This window comes from Syngnathus typhle, linkage group LG9 (assembly GCF_033458585.1).
Source record: "Syngnathus typhle isolate RoL2023-S1 ecotype Sweden linkage group LG9, RoL_Styp_1.0, whole genome shotgun sequence".
Taxonomy (NCBI): domain Eukaryota; kingdom Metazoa; phylum Chordata; class Actinopteri; order Syngnathiformes; family Syngnathidae; genus Syngnathus; species Syngnathus typhle.
In genome coordinates, this window is record NC_083746.1 from 13,143,915 (window position 1) to 13,160,322 (window position 16,408).

At 41.5% G+C, this 16,408-nt stretch overlaps 1 protein-coding gene across 1 annotated transcript in view; it reads right to left on the reverse strand.

The window, feature by feature from the left end:
* The window catches only part of efnb2a (ephrin-B2a), a 37,917-nt gene extending 24,134 nt beyond the window's left edge, over positions 1–13,783 (reverse strand). Inside the window, exon 1 of the mRNA XM_061287019.1 lies at positions 12,947–13,783. Coding sequence (XP_061143003.1) covers positions 12,947–13,059 — 113 coding nt within the window. The 5' untranslated portion in view covers positions 13,060–13,783. The remainder of the gene's footprint in view (positions 1–12,946) is intronic.
* Between the last annotated feature and the right edge of the window lie 2,625 nt (positions 13,784–16,408).

Here is a 16,408-nt window from a genome sequence, read left to right on the forward strand (position 1 = left end):
GGTGCAGTTTGTTCCCCAGCAGTTCTGGCTGGATGGTGTTGAAGGCACTGGAGAAATCATAAAACATGATCCTCACAGTGCTTCCAGCCCGCTCCAGGTGAGCCAGGGACCTCTGCATGAGGAAGATGACGGCGTCCTCAACCCCGATGGTCGGCCGGTAGGCGAACTGCAGGGGGTCGGCGGAGGAGCTCACCAGGGGGCGCAGGTGGTGGAGGACCAGCCTCTCCAGGGTCTTCGCCAGGTGGGATGTCAGGGCCACCGGCCGGTAGTGGTTGAAGTCACTGGGGCGAGATGACTTGGGCACTGGTACCACGCAGGACGTCTTCCACAGCTGTGGTACCCTGTGCAGCCTCAGGCTCATGTTGAATATGTGCTCCACAATCCCGCACAGTTGCCCGGAGCAGGATCTGAGCAGCCTGGAGGTGATGCCATCTGGACCCGTCGCCTTCTTCACCTTGAGCCTGGCCAGTCCTCTCTCCACCTGGGCTGTGGAGAGCACCATGCTGGGTGGTGGGGTGGTGGGTGGGGTGGGGTGGGCTGCAGGGGGGATGGTTGGTGGGTTCGGTGGAGTTGAGAATGGGCTGGGGGGTCTTGGAGGGGGTGTAGCAGGGGGCGGGGTTGAGGTGAGAGTCCTCGGAGCAGAAGAGGCTCCAGTCGGGGGAAGTTGCAGCAGGGCTGGGTGGGTGGGGGGAGGAGTGGATGTTTGTTCAAACCGGTTGAAGAACCGGTTCAGGTCATTCACCCACTCCTGATCCCTGTCCAGCGCAGGTCTGGAGTTGCTACGTCCTGAGAAGGTGTTCAGGCTCCTCCAGACCCCGCTGATGTCGTCCCGCTGCAGTTGGTCTTCCATCCTCTTCCTGTAGTTGCTCTTCCCCTCCCTGATCTTCTTCCTCAAGTCCCTCTGCACCGTTTTCAGCAGGTCCCTGTCTCCCGATTTAAAGACCCTCCTTTTGTCCCTGAGCAGGTCTTTGATCTCAGGGGTGATCCAAGGTTTGCTGTTTGCAAAAACTCTGACTGTTTTGGTGGGTATGGTGGAGTCTACACAAAAGTTAATGTAGTCCGTGACGCAGCTGGTGAGACCGTCGATGTCGTCCCCGTAGTCCTCACAGAACACGTCCCACATCGTGGTCTCAAAACAGTCCTGAAGAGTCTCCAGAGATTCTTCAGACCAGATCTGTCTGGTGTGGGTGACTGCTGGTTGCCTGTGCACCAGAGGCTGATACAGGGGGAGAAGGTGGATCAGATCGTGATCAGATCTTCCAAGGGGGGGGAGGGGGGATGATGTATATGCCTCCTTAAGGTTGGCATAAAAAAGGTCCAGTGTTTTATTTCCTCTGGTACTGCAGGTGACATATTGGCTGAAAGTTGGAAGCGTGGATGAAGGAGAGGCATGGTTGAAGTCCCCGGTAACAAGGAGGAGGGCATGTGGATGCTGTGTTTGCAGCCTGCTTACACAGCTGTGCAGGACATCGCGGGCTGCGTCGGCATGATGCAACAAACAGTATTACACAGTCGGATGCGTGAAAGGTCACCCCAAGCAAGCTATTTAAAGCTTTTAATAGGGGGCCTGGTTTCCCATAAGTATCAGATATTGGCCAGATATCCTTACATTATGGACAACATACAGATATATAATAGACAATAACAATAAACACACAAAAAGTTACAACACACAATAAACATACGACAAGTAATAGTCTCAGTATTCTGGTTACACTGGATTTGATGTAAAGTACATTAGCAATTAATAAATTAACAACAGGACACAGGTGTTCATGTGATTAATAATCAGCACATTAAACATACATTGATAGGAGTTGATTTTTTAGATTTGCCTTGAAAATGGATATGGATTGCAACATTTTTAGTGTTTCGTCAAGCTCATTCCAAATCTGTGCCCCTCTGCACACAATGCTAAAGCTTGTAGTTTTTATTTTCCGTTTTTTCCCAATGATTAGATTGCTATTTCTGGTGGTGTGGGTGTGGCTGGGAGTACAGATTGGAATGAATTGACAGAGTTTATGGTTGCGTTTATGGACAGTCTGATTAGAGATGCACCGATCCGATATCTGGATCGGATATCGGTCCCGATATCAACAAAATAGATGGATCGGGTATCGGAAAATACAGCCGATCTGTGAGCCGATACTTTCCTTAATCTATTGGGACGCGGGCTACGTCATACGCTAGCAGCACGTGTGCCGCATGCCACGAGAGTTTTCTAAACAAACGCAAACATGGAGCGAACGTTCGCTTCTCTTCCCCGGGTTGCTAAGCGGACGTCAAACCCTGCGCGTTCGCTTCTCTTCGGGTTGCTAATGGGACGTCAAAGGCTGCGCGTTCGCTTCTCTCCCGAATTGGGGGGGGGCTAATCGGATGTCAAACGCTGCGTGTTCGCTTCTCTTCCGGGGGGGTGTTAATGGGACGTCAAACGCTTTGTGTGGCGGGCTCCATCTAGTGTGGAAACTGAGAAGCTGAGCTCAAGCTTCTTGTGCGGGTCATATTCAATTATGTTTTCAGAATTTGCTGCGGGCCAATAAAAACTGGACCGTTAGTTTGGACACCCCTAATTTAGAGCAGAGAACTGTGTAGTCTGCCTGATGCCATTGCCTTTGGTCTTTTCTGTTCCACATGTAGAGTTATGTAGCTTCTTAAATAAAATCGGAATTATTATTTCAGTGAGTTCAATTATTAAATTGAACTCACTGAAATACAACGACCTAGTCGACTTTAAAACCATCCAACTCATGTACAAAATAAAAAATAATCAATTACCAAACAGTATCCAGAGGTTGTTTGAGTGGAGGGAAAGTACCCATTATTTAAGAGGAACACGTATGTTTAAAAGAGATTTGGTGAGAACAAACTTAAAGTTACATTGTATAACAGTTAGAGGTGTGGAACTATGGAACACCAGCAGTGACGAATTAAAGAACTGTAGTACCTTACCTAAGTTTAAAAAAATGTATAAGGACAAAATATTGACGGGACACCGTAACATGCTGTGAAGTTGTTTAAGTTGATTTGTATTTTAATGAGAAAATATATGGTATATATATGTATGTATATGTGTATATATGTGTATATATATGTATGTGTATATATATATATATGTGTGTGTGTATGTATGTATATATATATGTATATATATATATATATGTATGTTTTTTTTTTCTTTCTTTAATATATTGACTATGGACAAATTCTTGACAGAATTAAATAGAAACATGTAGTTACATGGGGTAGAGTCAGATAAGCTTAGGCTTCCTTCTACTCCCTTTTTGAACAAATATGATTTTACGATAAAGGAAAATTATGATGCAATATCTTTTTTCTTTTATATTCTATTGTATTATGGAGTTATCATTTTTCTGTATTTTTATTTTTTTCTTGTATTTCTTTAATGTTCGAAATAAACGTTTAAAAAAAAAAATCAACCATAATATCGGATCGGTATCGGGTATCGACCGATACGCAAAGCCACGGCATCGGTATCGGTATCGGAACTGAAAAAGTCGGATCGGTGCATCTCTAAGTCTGATACATGACGCAAGCATTCTGGAAATAGTTGTGTTCAACAAGCCTCAGAAGATTGTGTCGGTGGAAGATTGTTTTAGTGGGGGCGTTAAACTCAGACCATGTTATGGCACGTATGACCTTTTTCTGAAGTATCTCAAGCTTTTTTAAATGCGTTGGAAATGTGTTACACCATATAAGATTGCAATATTTTAAATGAGGTTCAAATAAGGATTTGTACAGAATAGGAAGTGCAGTGAGTGGGAGATAATGTCTCAATTTGAAGAACAAAGCAGCATATTTAGACAGTTTGATTGTCAGAGTTCAAGTTCAAGAACTCATCAATGTGGATCCCCAGGAATTTAGTAGAGCTGACTCTTTCAATGTTTTGTCCGTTGATTTTTATGCAAATTTGGTCAATGTCCTTTTTTATGGGAGCAGAATATGATGTGGCTTGTTTTATTGACATTGACATAGGGAGAGTTTGTTGCATTTAAACCATGTGTTTATTTTCGGTAACTCACTATTTATAATTTGTTCAAGTGTATTTGAATTTTTGTGGGAAAGAAACAAGTTTGTATCATCAGCAAATACTTTATGTAGTATGGATGAAGTATTAACAATGTCATTTATGTACAAGATGAAGAGGAGCGGCCCTAAGATGGACCCTTGGGGAACTCCATAATTTATGAGTTTGTATGAAGATTTATGGTTGTTAATAGAAACATATTGATGTCTTCCAAACAGGTAGCTGCGGAACCAGTCTAACGCCAGGCCTCTAATACCATAGTGTTGTAATTTATTTACAAGAATGTCAATCATAATGGTATCAAAAGCTTTAGACAAAACCAAAACCTTGGAAAGAGTAGGCAAGATTGATATTGGTCTGTAGTTGCTAACATCGTTTTTGTCTCCCGATTTAAAGACCGGTGTGATACGCGCTACTTTTGCCATTTGTGAGTAGAGACAGATTGATGCAATGTGTAAGAGGTGCAGTTATTATATTGGAGATGCTTTTCAGAATTTTACTTGAGATACCATCTGTTCCAGCTGAGTTTGAATTCTTCATATTCATGATTATTTTATACACTTCATCGCAGTTAGTTGGATTCAGGAAGAAAGAGCCCAGGTACCTGATAGGTAGTCTTTAAACGAGGCATCCTGAGGCTGATTGATTTTACTGGATATGTTGCTACCAATGGAGACAAAGTAGTGATTGAATTTGTCTGCAAGACTGTTGTTTCTTGTGATGTTGCTTGTATTATTATCATGGTCAGGTAATACAGGAGTTTTCTGGCTTCTCTTCAAGACCTTGTTCAGTACTCTCCAAGATTTCTTGGAATCACCCTGTGATTCGTTTATCAAGTCGGCAAAATGATTACTCTTCCGCTTTCTGATAATATGTGTACGTTTATTTCTATAATTAATATATGCATTTTTATTATTATGGTTAGGTTTATTTATGTATCTTTTACATAATTTATTTTTATGCTTAATAGACTTCAATATGCCCTTAGTGATCCATGGATTTTGAGTAGTTGTATTACATATGATTACTTTCTCGGGAATGCACCTTTGAATAGAGTCAGATATTTCTTTGGTTAGAGTTTCAAATGCAGCATCAACATCACTACAATTATATATTCCATACCATGTCTTGGTCTGCAGGTCCTCACCTAGACGTCGTATGGTTTCTTCATTGAGTATTTTTAATTTTATTGTATGACGAGTAGGTGGGGGCCTAGCAGGGAGGTGAATGAATAATACAATAGGGAAATGATCAGAAATCTCAGAGAGTACAGTTCCAGAAGTAAGTGTGGTGTTTTGAAGATTTGTGATGAAATTATCAATAATTTACTTAGTTGAGTGAGTGACTCTGGTATAAGTATGTATTGTGGGAAAGAAGGATGAAGAGTGTAATGTGTTAATAAAGTCATTTTTGGCTGTATCATCCTTGGAAAGATCAACATTGAAGTCGCCAAGGAGGACACAGTTTTTGTTATTATCATTTATAGAAAATAATGCTTCCTCCAGTTTGGTCCTAAAGATTTCAAGATCAGCGTCTGGGGGACGATAGATTATACCAATAATGAGTTTTTTCCTGTTTTTTCCGCTTATTTCAACAAAAAGGGAGTCACTGTGGTTGTCTGCTATGACAATGTCATCACAAATCCTCACATTGTATGCGGAGGAAATATATAGGCACACGCCACCGCCAGATCTGCCACATCTGTTCTTAGTCAACAACTTATAGCCATTAAGATTTAAGATGTCAGTGTATGACCTGTCATTCAGCCAAGTTTCACTGCAGCCAATTACGTCAAAGCTGCAGCCTGTGTTTGTAAGTAGAGTAACTAGATCATCATGATGTTTATTCAAGCTCCTGATGTTTAAATGTTTTTTAATATTAAATAAAATTTAAAGTGCTGGGATGACCTTGCATATATCTTTGAACTTTGAATTAACTTCCTGAAAGAAAGAAATGTCCTCAACTCAGACTGAACAGCAAAGCTTATCCTTTTTTATTTTCTACTACAAAAGCAGCCCCTGCAATGCAGCAGTCATCACGCATGCGACATGTGAAAAGGCACAGACAATTTATAATTAAAAACCAACACAATTAAATTGAAGGGGGGGTGAATCAATGCAGAATAATATGAAATACAAATTGTGATTCTTGCAATAGTACTTGTTTTCCACACCTCTTCAGCACTGACATATTATCTGTCACTTACAAAAGAACAGATGCACAACTTACATTATTTTCTCCTTCCCTCTCTAAAGAGTATACATCATCTTTTTGTGGCTTCTGGCAATCGCATGGGCACGAGTACACATGTGCTCGCATGCTACATACACATGAAGAACGAATACAGTCAAGCACAACAGCTAAGTAGGCCGAGTGGATATTTTTCCTACCCCTGAGGACACACTCAGTGGCAAAGTAGTGATGGACACAAGAGGACAAAAAGAGGCAGTATATTGGTATAAAAAAACCAATAATCCTACAGCTTAGATCTATGAGTTGCTTGACGTGTGAAGGCTTTAACAAACATTTTTGAAAATCACATTCTCACATTACAGACCTGGATATCAATCAACATCCCATCCTGTGTACATGCACGAAGGGAAATGTCAAGATCTGTCACAGTTTATTTCCTTGTTTTAATGTCAAAGTTCTAGTTCGTGTGTCTGCGTGCTCGCCCCTCCCCTCCTGTGCTTACAATCTATGTAATTGCCATCACCTGCCTCTCGTTACCTGTCATGTATTTAAGTCCTGTCTGTGTGTCACTCCCTGTCGGATTGTTCTCGTCTCTCGTCTTCTTGTTTCTAGTCTCCAGTCTGGTCTGTTATTCACGTTCCTTGTCGAGCAACTATAGTTTGTCTTATAAGTTTGTTCAATAAACCCTGGTCCAAGATGCATTTGGTCGCCCAGCTCAAATCGCTTCATGACAGGAAAAGGTCTTTGCTGATAAGACATTTCATTGCAAACTTTCCGACAATCATTGGTGCTGTCAGACTCTTGCCCAGTTAGCATGAATGCTATCTTGGCAGGAAATGGGCAACATGGAAGAGATCAAACAGTTCCAATGATAACGGAGAGAAGCTTAACACGCACACAGCAGACAAAAAAGTGCCAAAGAAAACTTCATTGTCTCATGCGCCCGTCTCTTCTTTTATCCTGTTTTTGTCATAGTCAAACAGGCTATTTCCTGTGTTATCTGAACAGCCCAAATATAAAAAATATTTCATAAACTTACAGAAAGATACTATGTGCAGCATTATACAAATATTCACAATGAAATAGTTACGATTTTTTGGGGAGGGCAAAACAGTCAATATATAACAATAAACAATGTATAATTGTGAGAATGCGAGGTGTCACCAGTGATTCATTTGTTATGCACCTCCCTTATTGTGCAGCTGCTCCACCCTTGCCTGTTTTTTAAAACGTACCATTACTTCTCCGTTCTCATTTTTAACTCTTCCATACATTCACTTAGTTCTATTTCTAGGATTATTTCTGACTGCAGTAAGATATACATACCCCTTAGTCAAAATAAGCTGTAAGCAGAGGAACTATTTAAAACTTATATTGATTGATGACAATTAACAACTGTTAGAAATTGAAGACCATAGGTATAGAATAATAATAACTCAACAAGCACTTAGAGGTAGAAGTAATAGATTATGTTATGATTGAAACAGGTCATGTAAGTCACTTGATTTTGCTTGCCATGCAGGCAGTGTTCTTTTCCGTAGGTCTTCTCACTAGCACTGGTTGCCAGACATAGACTTCGTTAGACACTTGCATCCAGCATGCCAAAACAAATTTTTGAGTAACGGTAGAGCTACACAGTGAGTCAGATTTTGACACTTTAATTTCTGCCAAGGAGATTTCTGGGGGGGTGGGGCATGTTGGAGCCATGGTTTTAATCTTTTGATCAGCTGATACACAGCCTTCTTCAGGTAAATTGTTGTTTTCAATAAATTGGATGCGCACACTTTTTAGTCTCTTGTTCCCATTTTTTCTGGATGCATTCTGAACCTTTACTTAGAATCTTTTTAGGATCCAAAAATGCAAAATGCAAATTCACACAATTTTTAACTGGTCTTGAAATTTTATTCAGGAGTGTATTAAGCAGGCAGGTAGCCGCCAGCATAAGCATAAATGCATTGTCATTTTACTGTGATGGTTCATTGTTAAAGCCCCAGTTATAAAATGACACATGTGGCTTGTATCATAGCAAAGCATTCATCCATCCATCCATCCATCCATTTTCTGAACCGCTTAGTCCCCACGGGGGTCGCGGGAGTGCTGGAGCCTATCCCAGCCGTCATCGAGCAGTAGGGCGGGGGACACCCTGAACCGGTTGCCAGCCAATCGCAGGGCACACAGAGACAAACAACCATTTGCTCCCGCACTCACACCTAGGGACAATTTGGAGTCTTCAATCGGCCTACCAAGCATGTTATTGGGATGTGGGAGGAAACCAGAGTGCCCGGAGAAAACCCACGTGGGCCCGGGGAGAACATGCGACCTCCACACAGGGAGGGCCGGAGGTGGAATCGAACCCGCAACCTCCTAACTGTGAGGCGGACGTGCTACCCAGTGCTCCACCGAGCCGCCCCATAGCAAAGCAATCTGCCTTAGAATCACAAAAAAATTCAATAGGTTTTAATGAATGAAACCAAACAAACACTAGCGGTTGTATACCTATGGTATTCTTCTTTGCCTTCTTCTCCTTTATTTTCTTCTTCTTCCTTCTGAATCATAATCGCATTGAATCATGGACGTGGCAAGCGATTCCCCCCCAAGCAACACAGATCAAAATTTTGAAGTTGGTGAAGATGATGTAGAGCACAGTAAAACATACTCTTGTGTCTTTAATCCCGCCATCTTTCAAGTCAACAGAGGAGGCATACTGCTCTTGTTTCTGTACACAGGCATCAACAACTTGCAGGGAAATTGAGAACATCTATAGGTGTCTCCAAGTAATTTCCTTTGTCAGGAAAAAGAAGGTAGAATAATACTGAGAAGGTTGCCAGTCTATTGACAAAATCACTTGCAAATATTCAAATCTTACAGCATTTAGCACAATATATTTTAAGCCATTCTGTTGCTTAAATTACATCTGGCAACTGGTCGCAATCACTGCTAGTTTACGTTAACATTTGAGTGACATTGGAGACATGAAAGAGCATTTGCTTGGGTGTCCTGTTTGTTTTAGCACCTTTTCACCCCCATGTTTGATGTATGTGTTAAAATGTTTTTGTGAGGTGGTGGGAAGTGAAGTACCTTATCAAGCAATCAATTTAAAACAATGGATTGTTGTGTTACAAAAAACAACACCCACCCTTGTGTAATCCTTTTTCGAAATCTCCCCTCTATTCTCTTCCTATGGCCTCAAAGAGAAGATGGTGACTATTTTCCACTGCTCAAGAGCAACTGTTTGACTCTGAATCGCAGCTGCAATGCAAGGTTTCATTCAGGCAATAGACAAAGAGGGCAAGCTAAGATATAGCGAAGGTTAATCCACCCTCGATTATTCGCAGCACTGCAGCTTTCGCCCTCTGTTGGCCAAAGGGACAGAGGTCTTTATGCTGACTGTCACCCTATCCCCATCTTGTCCTCTCTGGCTCTGTCTGCACTCACTGGACCTTTCATCCAGTAATCCAGGCCTACGAGATCAGAGCAGCCCTAGACATAATTACCCTCCTCTTCCCAAGGGGCCCCAATGCTTTCTTGTCTTGCTCTGTTTCATTTCGCTTTGGTTTTCTTTGTTCTAATATATGATCCTGGTGATTATGTCTAACTGACATCATAAAACAGCCACGTATATTGCATTTACAATCCTTACACTCCGTCAAACACCACATAGTTTAATTAACTGACCTTTTACTTTCTCCCATAGCAAATATTTACCATTACTGCTGGCCAGTGTGGCTAAATAAAAATAGCAGATCTTTCTCCCTATGAGTTGCTGGGAGAAAGGGAAACTAAAAAGGAAACCTTTTTGGAGTTAAGGACTTTTTGGAAGGAAAGGTCAAGGAAGGAAGGGGTTATCATTACAACTTTCAAAACCAAGGCCCTTTACACTCGTTCGTGACGGACCTGCATCTCTAAGCAGAAGTCCAACCCCCCAAAACAACAAAAGAACCCACAGAGGTGCCCTTGTCACTGCCTGGTCACAAAGGGCCTTAGTCGTAATCTCTTAATGAACTGCAGAGGAAAAGAGGGAGCTCTTTTTTTACATAAACCATGTAAAGGAGGCCTTGCTTTTGTTTCACCCTCCCAACTACAAAATGGATTAGAAGGTGCGTGCGGGTGTGCATGTGTGTGTGTTAGGAAGACTTGTGAAGAATGTGGAGGTTGGGTGTTTTCTATTTTTCTTTGGAGGTTCAGGCGTAAGGGCCGTACACATAACAATAGGATTTAATCGACATAGCCGTGGGCCTTGTGGATGGATTTTTTTTCCATAGATGCACACATGTAGCATGCATGCAGAAAGCTATAGGGCCAGCCTTGAGTTTCCTTTATCCACTACTCCACCAACACACAAAGTCATTAGACTGGCCTAGAGACTTCACATTTGAAACGTTCATTCTTCTTGAAGAGTCAAAGAGGCAGATCAAGACAAACTGAATGAGAGACAAAGTGAAAGCCACAAAGGTCTGTGGAGCATAATGCTGGGGTGGTAAATAGAGATATCGAAGAGGCATGAGGTATTTCCATAATCTTCAGAATTAAATAAGGAAGTGGCCATTAGTTGTATTTTTTTTCTACTATCATATCTCCATACGTCAAAATGGTCGCAACAATGACCGTGCGTGTGCGTGTGTGTGTGTGTGCGTGCATGCGTGCCTGCCTTCCTGCCTGCCTGCGTGTGCGCGTGCATGAGGGGGAGTAATCTTACTCAATAAATTATCTTAAACCAAGTTAGATGTTTTAGCCTCTGGCCATTGTTAGTTTTTTTTCAACCTATGAATTTAAAATTCAAGGCAGTACTCTCATTTTGTCTCTTACTTATAATGAAAATATGATTTTTATTTTATATATATATATATATATATATATATATATATATAGTACCCCAAAACGTAATTCAATCAATGATATCACAGTCTGACCTTTTACCCCTGAACTACACACAAAACAAAAAGAATGTGCACATGCACACGCAAATTCAGCGGAATGTTTGCTGGTTAGTCGGGGGAGCTAAAATTCCAAGGTCAGACAAGCATCACATTTTCAAAACAAAAGCTGCAAACCACAAAATTATTATTATAGACTCAGATTGATTTTTGATTTATTGCTTATTGTATGCGGCTTCAAAAGGAAGCTAGTAGATCATATACCAAACAATTACATGCTTCTAAACATTACATATTAACAAATAACGTGTGAATAGTAATAAGCAAAAACTAAAAGGCCTATGATGCATAAACATAAAGTGAGTGACCGGTGCTTGAATCAATAACTGACAAGCCTCTTTATCTATAGAGGTGTTGGGACACAGTTGGCTGTGGCAGTTGAGAAAGAGGCCGGAGGTAGCTCCGTGCAGAGCGCAAAGCTCTGCCCATTCCTTACACCAAGAAAATACTTTCTATGCACCCCACCCAAAACATCAAACAATGTGTCTGTACATTTTACAATTTGCTGCCAAATCATTCTCATCTATAGTCACTGGAATTATAGGAGCATTTTCCTTTGAATATCTGAATGGCAGAGGAAGGAACTGTGATCTGTTCTGGTTTCATCTGGAGTTATAAGTGATCAAAAAAATAAGCAAGCACAACAATCAATAACAAAAACTTGTTTGTGTTTAAAAATTAAAACATTTTGATTTGCTTGAATAATCTTAATATGAAATGTTCAGAGCAGGCAGATTTTTCACTCGTAATTTATTAAATGGGCATCACAAGAAATTGTAGGACACAATGTTTAGCGAAAAAAGTGCATACAAACTCTCTGGGTGAATAAATCGATAAATAAAATCGAAAGGTACACACAGCACGTAGAAAACCCAATATACAGCCTACTGCTAAAGGTTTTGGCAGTAGGCTAATTAGATTTTTTAATTCTCAATGAAAATGCTTTTTCATACGTGGGGGGGGGGGGGGGGGGTGTCGTGCCTGCGTGTGTTATAAATGTAATGGTCCTGAACGATATTACGGTGGGTCTCGTGGATCACGAGCGAAAGCATCTGAAAAAAGCGACGTAAACTTTATACCTGCCTGCAATGTTTTCTATCGCCCTAGATTTAGCTCATCTGGTACCAAAAAAAAAGTTTGATTCTAGCTAAATATAAGTGAATTGAAAGCTATCATCAAATTAAGTCACTTTCAAGTCAGCAATGCGAGCATCTATGCAGTTGGAATAATTGTTTGGAGTGACGTTTTCTACCTCATCCAGGGTCGGCCAAAAAATTATAATAGGTAATTAAACACAACTACAACTTGCCATGCATACCGCAGTTTGTTGCTTTGTCTGCTGCATGGTACAAACTAAAGCACGGCACTTCGTGCCAAAGCCGTCGACCTCTGCAAATAGCCTAAATATCAACCACTAGGAGAATAATGAGATAATGCGACGGGCGCTATCATGTCCCTGAATATTTTATTTCCGTTACGTCACTTATCCACAATATAATGCGCACACCTATATTAGGAAGTCGTTTACGTTGAGACAAGTGATACACCGGATGGGAATTATATAGTATTTATTTACTCCTGAATTGTCATTTTTGCACCGGGTATTTTCTTTTTTAATCTATCGATCCATCTATCAATATTTACTTATTTACGTTAGCTGCATGAGCAACATTGTATGATGATCTTTGTAAGGAAGCTCGCCGGACCGTCGCTCCTACGACGCGGCGCAGTACTGGCGATTGTTCGGCGTGTGTGTGCGCGCGTGCGTACTTACTTGGTATTTGTTGTGTTCCAATAAATGGACTCCAAGATGAGCGCCCTACACAAGTGTACTTTGAAGACAAGAAATAGAACTCCAAAATAATATCTCCACATCGAGTCCCCCATGTTTTGACTGTTTGGTGTGCCTCCGGGTAGAAGCACGCTTTTAGTCAAAATAAATACACTTGTCCCAAAAATATATTTGACAAGCTCTCCCGAACGAAAAAGGTCGTTTCTTCGTTTTGTACCCAATCCAATGGGGATGCACGCGGACCACAGACCCCGACGCGGTCTACAGCATCGTCAGGAAGAGACCCGCTCCACAAAGCCAAGGCGCATAGTTTATTCACAGGCGCTGCGTATATTTTCCTTTGGTCAGACCGCGCTCTCAAAGCCGTCGCGATACATTCCTCAGAGTAAACAAGTGTTGATTGTAGAAAGAAAAAAATAAATCCCCTTTGTCTGAGTCCAGATATTTGCATAAAATCCAAAGCAGCAGCAGCAGAGTAAGCGGGACCAATGACTAGCGGTGTAATGGAATGATTCCCCTTTTCAGGTGACGCTGGTGGTGATAAGCAACAAATTGAGGCTAACAGCAGTGGAAAAAATGAAAAGGACAAAAATTATCGTCGTAAATAAAGGAAGAGCTGATGGGGAAGTTTTCATAATAGAGGTCCATAAAAAAGCTGCAGCGTCCAAATGTTGCAGATCTGTTCCAAACGACTGCGGACGACGGGGAGACCACGATTCTGCTCAGCTCCGAAACCTGGATAGCAAGTAAGTAGGAGAGACGGCGACTGGATGGATACATTAGGTGGAGTCGGGTTAACCACGACCCCGCCCATAGACGCTGCTGATTGGTTTCTGGGCGGGCAAGTCAACCCAAATCTCCTGTCAGTGATGCAGGGCACTGGGGAGACGAGAACGGTCGATTTTACTCAACACGCATGTAAAGTAGATTATTTTCATGGTTAACATATGTACAAGATGTATCAGGGACAAAGACACACATTTATAGCCAAAATAAATCATCGTGACGTCACGTCAATTTTTCACAGCTAAAAAATATTTACGTGGCTTTTGATCACATAATCGGCACTACGGGCGAACATTTACTCACGAGTCGGGACCGTGAACACAACGATGCAAAGTACATCCCATGAGCGCAACTGAGAGAAAGAGGGTAGGGGTGGGGGGGTGTAAAGACAGTGCTGACGAAGGCAGATCAAGTTTTTCCAAAAGGCAAGAGCACCCACTAGCGGAATTGCCACACTGAATAAAAGCATAGAGTGTAGTACAGTAATCCCTAACTCCATCGCGGTTCGTTTATCGTTTAAGCACATCGCGTATTTTTTTCCAAATAAAGAAAAAAAATAAAAAATTCACAAATTTAAAATAAACCTTCTAAATTGAGGAATGATGGTACGAAAGTTGCCCACACGCCACCAGAAGGCAGGGATTGTCCACACAATTGCAGTACATACATACATAAAAAAAGTTTTAGTAATAATGAGTTCTAAAACGTATTTACAGTATTGTACCTTATAATTTTTTATAATAAGAGTTCTAAAAAAACATATTTACAATATGTACACTTGTACCTTGTTATAAAAATTTAATAAAAAAGTTGTTATAAGAGTTCTAAAAACATACAGCATGTATACTTTAGCTACATATAGTACATGTCACCACACGCGCACACGCGCGCACACACACACACACACACACTTGCTTGACCTACCAGTGAATTAAACCATCAACTAATAGTCAATGTCACAAACGGCATGTTGAACACATTAACCCATATTTGTGACAAATACTTTGTCCCGGGTACAAAGACTCTGAAGGACATTGAAATATTGTAGAATTATTATCAATAATACAGTGATCCCTCGCCACTTAGTGCTTCACCTTTTGTGAATGCGCTACTTTGCGGGTTTATAAGTGATGGGAGAAAGGCATTTAAATACACATTGATAGCGCTTAGTGTGCCTCTGAGCAATGTACGTCACTGCGGACAAGCACGGGAGAAACTTGTCATGAACGAGGTAGTGCAACCTGCACTGTTTAGGGAATTTAGGGAATGCGAAAAGAGGAAAAGGGGTAAAGGGAGGCTGGAATACCAGCAGAACTCAACATTTCCAGTTTCCGACTCGAAATGTTGGGAAATCTGTCTCGGCTCTCGAACAAAGCTTCGGAAACCAATCTGACCCACAGTTGTATTGTAAAAAAGTTAGTTCCACCTGCTGCTAGTCGGCATTGGTTGGCGGGTTGTAGACCATTATAATTACTGCACTGTACCAGAGAAAAACCATACGTCCCAAGTAAGACGCAGGAGAAAAGCAGAGGGGGAAAGTGGTGATGACAACGATAGAGCTGAAAATGGCGATCATAGACAAGTATGAAAGAGGGGTTTGTGATGGACTTGGCATTAGAATTTAAAGTGCAGAGATTGACTACAAGTTCATTTTTGAGGAATCGAGAGGCAATAAGTGTTGCTAGGGGGTTACCAGCCAGGTCCCAGTGGAAAACAATGAAGGAAAACAGTGACAAAACGCACCAATCAATTTTCCTCATGGGAGGGGATTCCTCTTCCAAACAATGTCGAATCTTACCTAATATGAAATTTGCGCTTTAAACACCAGCTTTGTTGATAATCTCGTTCCAATTCTTTCACCTAATTGTGTTCAATCAAAGCTGTTTGTAACGTCTTTGAATGGCAGAGGGTGGGATGGGATAGAATTTCAAGTTTTTGGTGTGATGCAGCACGGTGAAGCAGTGGTGAGTGCGTCAGTGCGTCCACCTCACAGTTCAGATGTGTAGGGTTTGATTCTGGCTCCCCGTGCCTGTATGGGTTTCCTCTAGGTCAGTGGTTCTTCACCTTGTTGGAGGTACCAACCCCCACCAGTTTCATACGCGCATTCACCGAACCCCTCTATAGTGAAAAATAAATTAATTTTTTTCAGATTCAAAACTTACTGTTGATTTTCTTACTGGTGCACAAAATGAGCCGTGTATGAATGTCACCTTGTTCAAGCAACAAAACTAACAATGTATGAACTCGCAACAAATTACATTCCTGCAAATCAGTGTGACTTCTGCTGTTGCCTTTGTGAGACCAGTTCAGATATGCATCATTATGAATTTACACGATAAATAAGGTGTGTTCAGACCGCCGCAGGGGAGGCTCTGCCGAACCCATGAGACCGACTCACCAAACCACTAGGGTTCGATTGAACCCAGGTTAAGAACCACTGCTCTCGGGACTTTGGTTTCCTCCCACATTCCAAATAAAACATGCATGGTAAGCTGTAAAATAACTGACCACGATTACTCAGACTTTACTCGACGGAGCATGAAAGAGTAGAAGTGACTTTGTTGAACCTCCGAAGGAATGGGAGCACCCGCCACGCTGTTTGTTTCCTTCTCCAGTTGAATGTTCAAGGACATGTGGCCTTGAGTAACCTAATGAACT